General features: G+C 35.2%; 1 protein-coding gene across 3 annotated transcripts in view; it reads right to left on the bottom strand.

Annotated features, from left to right (window-relative positions):
* Window positions 1-15,515, bottom strand: part of LOC106877887 (uncharacterized) — a 164,448-nt gene that overhangs the window by 118,500 nt on the left and 30,433 nt on the right. For all 3 annotated transcript variants that reach the window (XM_014927039.2, XM_014926964.2, XM_014927110.2), the window contains exons 2-4: window positions 7,941-7,958; window positions 6,917-6,934; window positions 6,516-6,533 (exon numbers count right to left, since the gene is read on the bottom strand). In XM_014927039.2, coding sequence (XP_014782525.1) covers window positions 6,516-6,533; window positions 6,917-6,934; window positions 7,941-7,958 — 54 coding nt within the window. The remainder of the gene's footprint in view (window positions 1-6,515; window positions 6,534-6,916; window positions 6,935-7,940; window positions 7,959-15,515) is intronic.

The following is a 15,515-nucleotide window of genomic DNA, read 5'->3' as shown; positions in this document are numbered from 1 at the left end:
TAGCGGTTAAGAGCGCGGGTTACTAACCCCAAAATTCCGAGTTCGATTTCAGGCAGTGACCTGAATAATAATGATAATAATAATAATAATAATAATAATAATAATAATAATAATAATAATAATAATAATAATAACAACATCGAAAAAATACTTTAGGAATGAGAACCCAGGTTCGAAATTTCCCCAAGACACTTGATGGAGGCTGGAGGGTATATCAGCCGAAACGTTGTGTTAACAGCAAACAAGATGAGGACAAATATCAGTCAAATGTAAATAACATAAATAATGTACATAATTCTTCATCTCTTAAATATAGAACTGTCTAAAAAGAAAACTATACTAGTTAACTCTGTCTGACATCGTTGGCTTTTAACCGTCTGTCTAAAAGATATTTCATCTGAAAATTATAATGTTGTATAGACTTGTCACCATCAACGAAGATGCTTTTAAAATACAAGGAAATCGCTATTTTTCGAGATGATTCCACCTGAATAAAGAAAAGTGTCGAAAATCTTTTCGATATTAACCTGCATAGTTTCAGCTAAGCCGTTATGTGACAATTGATGGGATTATATATTATTGATAAGTTAGAAAGTAGATTTAGTATTGAACAGATGGGTTCAGTATTGAACAGTATTGAACAGACTCGTGGTTTATATATGAAGTACAAAAAGTATGGTTTTATAAATCAAATAAGTTGTTTTTTTTAAAGGTCGATTCAAACTCTCAAGGACTTCGACCTTGATTTTTCAATAACAACAAACTCGTGAAGATTATACTTCATACATTTGAGCGTTTATATATATCAAGAACTCACAATTTTATTGTAAACTAGCCAGGTAATAAAGAAACACACTAACCATCTTAAAATTTTACTGAGAGCATATGTATAAAAATATCTAAAATCTCTGATCAGAAAAATAAGTTTTTTTTTAAATTAGAGAAAATATATAACGGTACCTTAATGAATATAATACTTAAATTTCTACCTAGGTAAGTATTACAGCTTGGTTTTATCTGCCATGCAATAAATATGTAAAAGTAAGAACTGCGTGAAATTTTCTAATTCGATTTAATAGACATTTCCCAATTGAACAAATTATTTAATAACAACGTAAATATAAGTTTCCGGTGCATTTCGAATAAAGAAATCATAGTAATAAAAGAAGAGACCACCTCAGATCTAAATGCAATTGTACAATTTAGAACCACTGACCGCACAAATATGAAAGTTATTATTATGTTATAGTGCTAACAGCCAACAGTATTTCAGGAAGTTATTAAACACTCAGGAAAGACACTTTTAAAAATCGATATTCAGAACATGCCAGCTCCTTCTGAAACATGTAATAAGAATATGGTGACTTTCTCATAGCATAAATGATCATTAAATGAGGAAAAGAAAATGATATTTATATAAAACTGTCCTACATAAAGCCTGCCAAAGTTTATACTACAAGTAGGAAGACATATAATCTACAGTTCTTGGCATAAAATAACATATTTTGATACAAAATTACTTCGTAACAAGATTAATATTGAAGTGCAACATAAAAATACATATTGCCTGAAGAATTTCAAACCACAATGACAACCAGTACTTTTAGAATCAATCAGGAAGAAATGCAAGAAACAAAAGTAAATCACAGGACAAACGCGTTCCATTAGCTTCAACACAGTCCATTCTTTTATTCCTTTCTGCTTTTTTTCCTTTTCTTATTGGATTTATTCAATGGAAGATACCCTGCTGAAGGCACCGTCTTTCAAATTTTTAGTCATTTATATGAAGCCCATCACTATTTTGTCTTGTGCATATTCTTTCGATCTTATAAGATGCGAAATACAACAGATCGTTATCGCAAGGGACATATATCAAATCAAATATCACGAGATATTCCTCGTCAAACATATAGGTTTCAGTCCTACCGACAACTTGATAAAACCTTTGCAAGTATACATAATGTATATACATATAAATGTGTGTGTGTGTGTGTGTGTGTGTGTGTGTGTGTGTGTGTGTGTGTGTGTGCGTGCCTGTGTGTGTATGTATGTATGTATGTATGTATGTATGCATGCAAAATAACCGTTCTAGGGTTGTAGGTTGGACCAAATCAGTGTGATAAAATCGGTGAGATCAAATTATGTATATGTATGCATAAATATATATATTATGAAAATTATTACTAATAAAAAATAGTAATATAAGTGGCTAGCAAGCATAAAATAACCATAAAGGTAAAATTATTAATTTATAATCAGGGTACAAGGTAGTACACAGCATTTACTAGAAATAATAGTCAAAACGGCTCAAGAACCATAGTTATCACTTATACACACTGGTGAATTCGGGGAAACGAGTAAATATAAAGCCAGCTTACCAAATACCGATTACAAATCGCAAATGAATTTGCAGACGTATTCATATCACCTGATATCGGACTCTGTGGTAAACACTTAGTTTTTATCTGTGAGTATTACAGCCGAGGGTTAAAAGTACTCGCGCCACCATGTGTTTATTGACTATTTGAACGCAGCGGCAAATTCAAAATGATCGAAGTGAATATAATTTTTAAAATAAAGATATTATTATTAATAAGAAGTAATATAAATGAATAGCAAGCATAAAATAACCATAAAGATAAAATTATCAATTTATAATCAGAGTACAAGATAGTACACAGCATTGCTAGAAATAAGAGTCAAAACGGCTCAAGAACAAGAGTTATCACTTATACACACAGGTGAATTCGAGGAAATGAGTAAATATAAAGCCAACTTACCAAATAGCGATTAAAAATCGCAAATGGATTTGCAGGCTTACTCATATTACCTGATTTCGGACCGTGATAAACAATCTTCATCAGTGAGTATTACTATGGAACCCGAAGGTTCCATTCACCGTTGCATACCTTTGGCTACTACTGGAGTTGTGGATTACATAACAACAGTGAACTTCCCTTCATCGGTACATCCTGTACTATGATTAAGGATTACTTGACAGAGGCTGTCTTGTAATATTCTGTGTAGCCAATTCGTGGTGCGCTTCACTTTGATATACATCGATCATTCAGGGATCCCCCTATTATCAAAGTTATATACACCTTGTCTGAAGATATTATACAAATCGGTTTTTTTTATAATAAAATGAATGTACATGTATATAGGAAGCTGAAATTTTAGGATGTTGGTACAAATGCTCTTTCTTAATTGTGGCTATAATCTGACACACATCTGATCTGTTTTTCGTGAGTAATTGAGAATTTACTGAAATTGGCTGTCTGAAGTTATTATGCAAATGTTGGAATTTATATTTTTACAGTGTTAATAATACGCTTTTGTTATTTTGCAGGTCATAATATAGTCATGGGTAAAAAGAAAGATATTACAGCGTCTGAAAAGCAGAAAATAACTAAGCTTTTAAGTAATGGCATGACCTCTTTGAACATTTCGAAGTAGCTTGACCCACATCATCGAACAATCAAGAAAACAACTGAAGATATAACAAAGAACAGGAAACCAAGGTCTGGAAAGGGGTTCAAGAACTTGTCCACGAGAGATAAACGTTAGCAGAAACGCATCGTCGCTAAAAACCCACTACTCAGTAGTGATAAGGTATTTAATATGGCTGGGATTGTTGGAGTAAAGAGAAACAAAAGGTGTAGAGTCCTTCGCGACATTGGTTCTGTGAAAAAATCTCCTCGCCAGTTTCCTATATCTCCAACTAATATTGATAAACGTCTAAAATGGGCAAGAATGTACTTTAAAACAGATTTCAGTTATTAAACATAACTAGTACGGAAACTTTTTGACCATCTCTAATGGTCAATCCGATATGTGAACGTGTGTAATTACTGCTCATATGAAGGCAACATACCAAATATTGAAAAAGTTGAGGTACAGAGTGCTGTCAGATTACATACAAATATTTCTATATAAATACTTTAAATATTACATACCTTGCAGTAAATCTATACAAATGATATACACACAACAGCGCTGTGACGTTACACATATAAAGAAATAAGCCAAGTAACGGTTCACAACAGTTCACGAAAACAAAAACACAGCTCAATATGTACGTTTAAATACAATTGTAGAATTAAAAACAACCCGAAAGGAAAGATTACCCAAGTTCTGAACAACTTTAAATTTAATTCTAACAAAACTTTATCGAAAATTTTAAAGGTCATTGTCTATTTTGAAAAACAAACAAACACAAATATCAGTGAATAGACAAAATCATCATGGCTAAATGTAGTCTCCTTCGACCAGTTCGTGACTACACTTACTGTATATACAATAAACTAACGCTCTTAACAAAGATTCATATGAAGAATATATATACAATCTAATCCCAGAAAGTTCGGTATATGCAAAGGCTAAAAAATTGTGGAATTCCAGACACCCAGAATTAGAATGAATACCTCAGGAGAGGAAAGAGAGTATGATCGTCAGAACTCTCAGCTGGCAACAAGCATCACCCACAATATCTTTGCATAGTACCTATCTACACGCCTACGTTTGGCCTTCTAAACTGACCATTAACAAGAACTCAATGAGACAGATGTTCAAACTTGCAAGCTGCCCAGTGTTACAGAAAGCTTCAACATCAATGGAGATGTAGATAGGTTATACTTCCCACACAAGGATATACACAACACGTTTAAGTTATCTCTACAGATTTTCTATAGAATTTAGAGCCACCACAAGTTACGTCATTTCACATACCTATTATCTAATTTTCTATCTTCGATCACATTATTTGCACAGACGTATTCGTCGTAATTTTCTGTTCTGGCTCTAAATTCTATAGAAAATCTCTAGAGAAAAACTTTAAGTGATTGACTCGCACTGCTAACACAAAAAGTAGGACACAGTATTGACTTATAAATATTAAATATACTTGGTAGTATATTACGGTTACAAAACGAAATACAGTGTCCCTACCAGCAATTAATATGTATGTACTAATTGTCAGGAACGTGTTTGATATGTAAATTGGTCTATCCAATTGTGTTACTCCGCTAAACTTAGTGATTATTTAAGGAAAACTTTCGTGGGTGGTTAACGGGTTGGATAGTGCTGAAGAAGGAGCAATATATATACATATACACCCATTACCTATTTTTCTATCTTCGATCGCAATGTAGACGTATTCGTATACAAAATGTCATAACTTTCAGTGTTGACTCTAAATTCAATAGAAATCCTGTAGAGATAACTGAAAAGTGATTGAATCGCACTGCTGATACAAAAAGTAGGACACGCGCACACGTACATACATACAAGACAGCATACCAAATATTGGAAAAGTTGTGTGCAGTTAGATTACATACGAATGTCTTTATATAAGCACTTTAAATATTACACACCTTGCAGCATATCTATATAAACGATACATACACACATAAAGGAATACGCCAAGTAACGTTTCAAAACAGCTCGCGAAAAGAAAAGACACCGCTCAATGTGTACGTTTACATACAATTGTAGAATTTAAAACAACCTGAAAGGAAAGATTACCCAAGTTCTGAACAACTTTAAATTTAATTCTGACAAAACTTTGTCGAAAATTTTAAAGGTCATTGTCTATTTTGAATAGCAAACACACACATCAGTGAACAGACAAAAATGTCATGTCTAAACGTAGTTTCGTTCAACGAATTCGTGATTACAATCACTGTATACAAAGAACTAACTCTTAAGAAATATACATAAGAGACCTTGAAGTCGGTGTCTCAAATGATTCAGATTTAGAATATTTCACAAACTTTTTTTGTTCGCTTATAGAGATGTATTGCAATTAGGAGGCGAGAAAAACATAGTTTTGCTGCTTCCTTTTTCTTTAAGTAAATTGGTTGTGAGTGACTTCTTGTGTAGAGTAAATTAGGTTAAAAGCTTAATACAATTCTGTGTATATCTTTTCAGTTACTGTAAATATGAAATTTTGATGCTCTGCTTTACATTTTCAAAGTATACGAAGAAGTAAATTAATATTGGTTCCAGATTTTGACATAAGTTCGGCGGAGGGGGCAAATCGATTACATCAACTGATACTTATTTAAATGGCCCCGAAAGGATGAATGGCAAAGGCGACTTCGGCGGAATTTCAACTCAGAAAGTGAAAACAGATGAAATACCATTAAGAATTTTGTCCGGCGTGCTAACGATTCTGCCAGCTCGCCGCTTTAAACAAGTAAATTGATATTAGTTTCAAATTTTGGTACAATGCCAGCAACTTCGGGAGAAGGGATATGTCGATTGCATTGATTCCAATGCTCAACTGATACTTATTTTATCGACCCCATAAAGAAGCAAGTTGAAGTCGACCTCGGCGAAATTTCAACTCAGTACATGAAGACGGATGAAATGCAGCTAAAACTTTTGCCCGGGGTGCTAATGATTATGCCACCTCACCGACTTAGAGAATTAAATTACTATTAAAACCAATAGATTATTACCACACCAGTTTTTTAATCAAGTACAAATTTATATAGATAATTTTATATACTTACCAACACTGTCGCTGTTTACTGTATAATTAAAATAAACATATGTTAATAATAATATTGGTAATAATAACAATAACAACGATAATAATAATAATTTGGCACAAGGCCAGGAATTTTGGGGGAGGAGCTAAGTCAATTACATCGACCCCAGTGCTCAATGGGTATTTATTTTATCGACCCTAGAAAAGAAGAAAGCTAAAGTCGACTTCGGCGGAATTTGAACTCAGAACGTAAAGATGGACGAAATGCCGCTAAACATTTTGCCCGGTGTGCAAACAACTCTGCCTGCTCGCCGCCTTAAATAGGAGAATTACTATTAAAACCAATAGATTATTACTTCGCCAGTTTTTTAATTATCAAGTATAAATTTATATGAATTTATATAAATAATTTTGTATACTTACCCAGACTGTCGATGTCTACTGTAAAAATAAAATAAATATATGTAAATAATAATAATGGTAATAATAACAATAACAACAATAATACTTTCTACTATAGACACAAGGTCTGAAAGTTTTTGTGAGTTGGGGACATGTGGATTACATCGACCCCAGTGTTTCACTGGTACTTGGTTTATCGACCTCGAAAGGATGAAAGGCAAAGTCGACCTCGGCGGAATTTGAACTCAGAACGCAATGCTAATGATTCTGCCAGCTCACCGCCTTAACAACAACTATAATAATAATAATAATAATAATAATAATAATAATAATAATAATAATAATAATAATAATAATAATAATAATAATTCTTTCTACTAAATGTGTTGAGAGGAATTCTTTGGGGTTTGAATAATTCATCTCTGGAAACATGAGTGTTTCGTTCATCATCCTTAAACAAACTTTATTCGGGGATCTTTTGAGTGAGATGGGCTACTCAACCTCAAGAAAATTCTAACTGGCCCCCACCTGCAAAGTCATGCACTGTTTACCTTCATATGTGGTCATCATGTCGCGCACATATGGTTGTGATGCATGTATCTGGTGTAGCCCTATCAGACGGGCAGTCATGATGGGTATATTGGGCTTCGTATATTTGTACCCCAGCGTCACTTTGATGGCATGCGCTGCTCTCTCACTCAATAATAATAATAATAATAATAATAATAATAATAATAATACTTTCTACTAAATGCACAAGGCCTGAAATTTTGAGGACGGGGACTAGTCGATTACATCGACCCCAGTGTGTAACCAGTACTTATTTCATCGAACCCGAAAGAATTAAAGGCAAAGCCGACTTCGGCAGAATTTCAACTCGGAACGTGAAGACGGACGAAATGCTGCGAAGCATCTTACCCAGTGTGTTAACGATTCTGCCTACTCACCGCCTTAAAGAAGTAAATTACTATTAAAACCAAAGGATTATTACCACGCCAGTTTTTTAATCAAGTACACATTTATATAAATAATTTTATATACTTACCCACACTGTTGCTGGTTACTGTAAAAATAAAATAAATATACGTTAATAATAATAATAGTAATAATAACAATAAAAGCAATACCACCACCAACAACAACAATGATGATTATGATAATGATGATGATGCAGTACCAGGCAGTGGCTCTCATGGCTTTTGATCTTAACTGATTGGAAGTGTTATTATGTACATTGTTTTGTCTTGGTATAAAAGATGGGTTACAACAAATATTCAGCTCAATACCACAGATTTACTTGTCAGTTGCTTGACCTTAACCAGTTGAGCATGTCCCTTAGTGGATTATGACATGTACATCTCTGATCACGAGCAGAAGTAGTAGGGCAACATCATAACCATGTGTTGAGAGGAATTTTGGGGGATTTCAATAATTCATTTCTGGAAACATAGGTGTTTTGTTCATCATACTTAAACCTTATTCAGAGACCTTTTGAGCGCGATGGGCTACTCGACCTGAAGAAAATTCTAACTGGGGTCCGCCTGCAAGGTCATGCGCTGTTTATCTTGATTTGTGATGACCATGTCGCGCACACATTGTTATGACGCATGTGTCTGGTGTACCTTATCAGACGGGTAGTCATGATAGGTATATTGAGCTTTGTATATTTGTACCCCAGTATCACTTTGATGGCATGTATAGCTCTCTCACTCAGTAATAATAATAATAATAATAATAATAATAATAATAATAATAATAATGTTTCCTTAATCAACCACTAAGGGTTCACAAAAAACACTTGATACGTGCAGGACAATACAATGTGGCTTACATAAAAGGCGTGTGAAAAGTAAAAAAAATAGTTACAATATAAAATTAAACAATGAGAGACTTCCTATGGCTGTTCGTGGCAAAATACGACCTAGAAGTCCCGAAGCGGTTCGTCCATGTCCCAATGGCACATTCAGAAATCCAGTCAGTACCCATCAGACAGTTGAAAACATCTGAGCAAGCTTACAAGACTTTTGCCACTCCACTTTTATGGCTGCTAGATCCACACAATCCAAACGTGTTTCCAAGATGGCCCAATCACCCATTAGTACTAAAGGTTGAGACGTTCCCAGGAAGACGTCCAGACGTCTAAAGAAATCTGGATGTCCTTCCTATGTCGGAGCATAAACAACTGCCAGTCTGAAGGCACTCGCGTCGCTTCTATTTACATCCATGACCACCAGCATCCCTTCTGGGCCCAGGAAGGTAGTCCTTATCTCGAGTTCCAAACCTTTGCAGAACAACGCCGCAGTTCCAACCGCCGCTCATTTCCAGTTGTCATGGAGATAAGTAAATCTCGTATTCACCGAAAGTGATGCCTTGAGAGTGCTATTCATGTTGTCGGCCTGGATTGCTATGTGTTTTCGTTTATTGAAACGTCTGTAAAGTTGGTGGCTTTTGTAGTGTTGGAGATGTTTGTAATTGCTTTGGTTTAGGGTGTATGTGTGTGATGGTTTGTTGGCTTCTGTGTCTTCTCTTCTGATTATCTTGTAACGCGCTTTTCATTTTGTAATGTTTTCCTTTTTTTCTTCAGGATCCATTCTGGTGGGTTTCCAAGATTGTTTTTCTCGCTAGACAAGTTTTTACAATCTGAAAATCTGTGGCAAGGAGAGGAACGTCTGCATTTCCACGCTGTTGGTTTCGTCCACTGGTGTGGGTGAAGCTTCTCTCGGTTGTGGTGATGTAGGTGGCGTTATTGTTTTTCTCGGGTGTGGTACCGGTGATTGCTACTGATGTTGTTGAAAGATCTCTCCTGCTACTCTTTCTGTAGATGATGTTGTTTTGGTTTTGGATGCTGCTGCTCATAGCACTGATGCTGTTGGTATTGTTAGTGGTGCTTCTGTTGCTGCTGTTGTTGTGTTAGAGGTGTACTTTCTTTGCATGGGGTAGAAACCCTTTAAATTGTTTGTTTCGCCACTAATTAGGCATTTTGGCTGCGTTCCATTAGGTAGGCTGATCAGGTCAGGGATAATTTCGATACCGTCAGATCGGTATGTAAATACAATTCCATGCCCATATATGACCATTTCTCCTTTCCCATTTTGTGGACTTGTAGAATTTTCCTTTCCTGAACATTTATATATAATGTTTTTTTTATTAATGTCTTCTTTCACCTCTTCCTGTATGTTAAGGAAGACTGTTCTGCCATCCTTTGTTGAACGTCACTTAGCGTCGTTCAATATTTTTCTGTCAACTTGACTTTTGATATTTTCCGACAAGTTTGTGCAAAATCATTCCCATTCTGCTGAGAAAAAAGAACGACCGCTGTTGTCGTTGTGCAAGTGCTTATAGTGGGGGGATGGTGATGGAAGTCGTGCTTGCACCATCTATAATAATAAAAGCGAAATTCCGTCTGTCCGTGAGGGGTCCCTAATAGACATATTATACCCTTTGGGAATCAGAATGATCCCGGAATTGAAAATCTGTCCTTGATTTGGTTCTTGGACATCCATCATTGGGATCTGATTTAAAAGCATTTAGGTTGTTTATTTCTAGCAGCTAAAGCTTGGCTGATTCATGCCATTTTAGTGGAATTTGTCAGATGACGTCAGGGATTAAGTGAGAGACAAACGACTTTCGCTTCGTTAATTTTTGCATCGAGACAAATTGGCCAAAAGTTGAAATTCAACTTGGGACTGAAACAATAAAATGATTGCATTGCAGAATTAGTTCTCATCCGTCCTTAACTTCTGATTCAGCACCACAGGAGCATATAATTATCATAGACGTATTATAGTCATGCTATTTAGCTCTCTTTAGTTTTGGGTCGCAGGCCCAATTATCCCTCTGCAGGAGCCAGCGCAAAAGTCTGCTTGGAATGCAGCTTTTAAGCTAGTTTTTAAATATACTTTGATCATTACTACTGCTGCTGCTTCTGTTGTTGTCGTTGTTGTTGCTGCTGCTGCTGTTTTTGCTGCTGTTGTCCTTGCTTCGTTTCTCGACCACATCAACTAGTGGTGAGAAAACGATGTCATAGCAGTTATTTCAACAGCCATCGCTTTCCTCGATTTAGGAGACCATATTGGTATTTTTATTTTAAAATATTAAATTTTCACTTTTAAATTTCAAAATTCACCCTTAAAGGGAAAATTCTTACCGGACTAGCTCGCTCCGCTTGCAGTGAGCTGGGCTGTTGTTGTAGTGACAAAGAGGTATGAGAGCCACTATAGGGCCAGTAGTGGTAGAGTCGTTGTACGAGTTCTCAGCTGAAGTCAGTGTCAGTTACGTGTTATATACGAGTTCGAGTTACCGTCAAGGTAAACGTTTCAAAGTTATTGTTTTGCGGAGCTATCAGCGATAGCACGATAGACAAGTCAAAGATAATAATACGCGGAATACCGCCACAACATGATAGTAGCGACAAGAATATTACAGCGTCGACAATATCATACAAGTGGACGAGGATCCACATTATAACAGTGGCGACAAGGATATAAACAATTCGCGCGGACAACGTTGAAAGAAAATATTTTTTTCACGAGAAAATAAACAATTCACGCGTACGACGTTGAAAAATTGTTCACGTGGAGAAAATAAAAACTTGACAGAAGAGTAATAAGCATTTTTGTGGTACATATTTTACGAAAAATCCGTAAAATTATGGAAAATTTGTTAGGTTTAGTTGAATTACAAAAGCAGCAACAACAACTCAAAGAACAAGAACAACAACAAATGCTACAAATAATGATGTCGGTAACAAAACCGAAAAATTCGCCAGACCATGTAGCAAATTCAATGAATGAATTTAAATATAACCCAGAAGAAGAAATCACTTTCGAGGCATATTACCGAAGATTTGAACAAATTTTTGAAAAAGAATTCCAAGACTGGACGGACGAAATGAAAACGCGTCTAATTCTGAGGAAGCTGGCGACGATAGAGCACGAGAAATATTGTAACTCTATATTGTCTAAAAAAAAAAGTTTCTGGCGTAGATTTCATGGACACAATTGAGATTTTATGTAGGATGTTTAGGGAAAAAACATTGTTGTTCAATACACGTTGGAAGTGTTTGAATACTGAGAAAAGCGATGACGAAGACCTTATCACATATGCGGGTAAAGTGAACAGAGAGTGTGAGAGATTTAAACTGGATAAACTAACTCCAGACTCGTTCAAGTGCCTGATTTTGCTAGGGAACTTACTGCTAAAAAGAACGCAGAAGTCAGAACAAAAATTCTCGCAAAGCTGGAAATAAATCAGGATATAATTATCCAGAAACTGTCAGAAGAGTGTGATATGATATCAAAATTAAGGCACGACACAAAAGAAATCCAACGCAGAGATTGTTTGCAGATAAAACCAGTGTAGAAGAGTCAGAAGACGGATAAAGTGTTTCACAAAAAATACGATATACAACAGGAGATAAACCCATGTATGGCATGCAGTGGTATGCACCTGAGAAAAGAGTGTCTGTCCAAAAAAGCAAAGTGTTTTTGTTGTGGAAACACAAGACACATTAAATCGCACTGCAGAACTAAGATGGCGAAAAACTGGACCAAACGAGAAAAAATAAATAGTTTGTCATCAGAGATTTAGAAGGATTAGGCTGTTGCACTAAAACAAAAGCGAGGATTGCAGTAAAAGAAAAGGCAACACCCGTTTTTATGCCCAAACGGAACGTGCTGTTTGTGGTATTCTTTCACTGCACTACTGAGCTCAGTTCTCTGTGCCATTTATGGCATAAGACCACGTCAATAAAGAGCTGGAAAAACTAGAAAATCTAGATATAATTGAAAAAGTCGATCATTCAGACTGGGCAGCTCCGACGGTTTATGTAAAGAAACAAACTAGTAAACTAAGAGTGTGTGCGGACTTTTCAACTGGATTAAATAACCATTTGATCGAACACAACTATCTATTATCAAGCCCAGAAGTGTTCTCAAAACTAAATGGAGGAAAATTTTTCTCGAAGCTAGACCCCTCGGTGACCTATCTACAGATACAAGTAGAGAAAGATTGCGCACACCTTTTAACAATCAGCACACACCATGGATTGTGTAAATTCAAGCGGCTATAATTAATTGAATTGATCTTCAAATCACATTATTTACTAACGCCTTTACTGTTGAAAGAAGGAAATAGTGTATAAGGCCCACGGACAACTCGATATTCTATAATAGAAATGTGATAATATCGGATAATGTCGAAAAAATAATCAGGTGAGAATACTTTAAACGTAATATTTTATTTTCAGAGATAGAAAAAAATTAGCAAATCGAACACAGAACTTTGTTTTTGATATTATAAAAACAAAATAAAAAGATTAACGGATAGTTAATGTATTAAGAAAAAAAATAAATATATTAAAATAACTAATTATAAACATTTACTGAATCAACTAGTAAACAATGGAACTCAATCCTTAGAACATAATAATAAGGGAATGTAAGAAAGCAAAAAATCCGGTAATAAAACGTGCAATAATAACAAATAAATTGTATCTAGAAAAATTTCCAAGTTACTCCTTAATTTAAAAACTGTAGTTTCTAAGTGTAGTTGCCTTTCGATGGTGTGTATATGTCAAATGTGATACACAGATGACTACTTTAATTGCCTTTCAACGGTGCACATGCAATAAGTATAATACATGGATGGCTACTTTAAGTGTCTTTCAATGGTGTTTATACGTTAAATATGACACACAGATGATTGTTGTAAAAGTTAATTATCTTATGAAGTTTGCACATCTTTAGGAAGATTTTGTGATGGCAGTGAGAAAGAATGTAATGAAAGGCAAATTCGGCTAATCGAATTCAAAAAGTTGATGGCATCCAGCACAGATTTCTATTCTTCTTATCAATTCCGCTGATACCCTCAGTGCTCCGATTGTTTTGGTGCTTCTCCTTAGCTAAATAACCTTCCGATTTACTCCCTTTCAAACATTAGAATTCTATTGTTTTATTGGTTACGAATTTACAACTTTTCATACAAATATTTATCAATTTCTGAAAGAGTACAAACAAAAGAATGAGAAACTATAGAATGTTTCACTGGGCAAATTCTTTTCTTTTGAAGATGCTAGATTATATGGTTATTTACCTACAGACTTTGCAGAACAAATGATTTCTAAACAAAGTCCAAACGATTCTACGTTATCATGTTTTATTTGTCATTTTGTCATATACAATGCATGATATCCCAACAACTGCACTTCATGTATACCAAGTACACTACACTAACCACACAATATTATCATCCAACCATATTCCGCAAAACGCAACTGAATTCCAACTGCAACAACGACAATTCCAAGTATCAGCAAGAACGATTTTATATGGTTGCTCGATTTAGTGAAAACTTGGATCAAATCTGTCAAGGCACGGCCTATCATGTGGAAAAGGAAAGGCTATGCAACAAGAATAACGACTACAACAACAACGGCGATAACAAAACATATTTTTAGTAATGTATCTCTCAGACATTGCAAACACTACCTTCAAATCAATCGAAAAAATAAGTAGCCTTAACACATAATGTCATACCAAATTTCAAGTAAACACAAAGATAAATACATTTTATGCAATTTGGGGATGGTTAAGGTTTACAGAAATAGCATTCATTATAATTATTATCATCATTATTATTATTATCATAGACGTCGCACAGTATACAATATCGTGAGGTTGTTGATTGAAGATATTGTCTACCTGGGGGTTGTATTGTTTGTTGAGTCACAACAAGGACCTCAGACAAACAATATTTTACGCAATATGCGTGCAGTTCCAAGTGATGCCGACTTTTGCAATACATCTAGATTGTAGAGTATTTCTAAAGTTTTCAGATGTTTTTTTCAGATTGGGTGGTATTGAACCCAATGCTCCGATGACAATAGGGATAACCTTTATGTTTGACTCTCGTTGCTGCCACATGTTAGCGATCACAATTCTCAGGTCTCCATATTTATCAAATTTTTCCCTTTCTTTCATGATGATATGTTGGCCTCCTGACACTGTCACGTCAGTTATTAGGCACTCTTGTCCCTCCTAAAAATTACTATATCTTTCTTTCTTATGCACCACAACAAAGTCTGGTTAGGTGATCGCACTAGATCATTACTTCCCACAGGATTTTGCAGTTCAGTAACTCCTTCTGGGGTTTGTTCATTCCACATTTTTGCTCTTTGTATGCCGTGATTTCCACAGAGTTCCCAATGGATCATTCTTGCCGCATTGTCATGGCGTCGTTTGTATTCCCGTTGTGCCAATTTCGAGCATTCGTTAACGAAGTGCCGTACTGTTTCATCCCTTCACCACACATTCTGCATTTGTCACTATCGGTAGTGATGTCTGTTATTATCATCATCATCATCATCATCATTATTATTATTATTATTATTATTATTATTATTGTTGTTGTTCAGTAGTTTTATTTTTATAACATGCTTTCACTTCACTACCGAGCGCAGCTCTGTGTGCCTTGGGTATGTACTGTGGTTTGCTGTGATGCTCTTATGGTTACAGTATTGAAAGTGTTTTGCGTAGTATGTGTGCAGTGCTCAGTAGTGCAATTTTCTGTATGTTATATATATTTGTAAGTCCTGGTGTTTTTCTTATGTATTTGTCTGAAT

This window comes from Octopus bimaculoides, chromosome 4, assembly GCF_001194135.2.
Source record: "Octopus bimaculoides isolate UCB-OBI-ISO-001 chromosome 4, ASM119413v2, whole genome shotgun sequence".
NCBI classification, from domain to species: Eukaryota; Metazoa; Mollusca; class Cephalopoda; order Octopoda; family Octopodidae; genus Octopus; species Octopus bimaculoides.
This window is presented reverse-complemented; position numbering and strand designations above follow the sequence as displayed.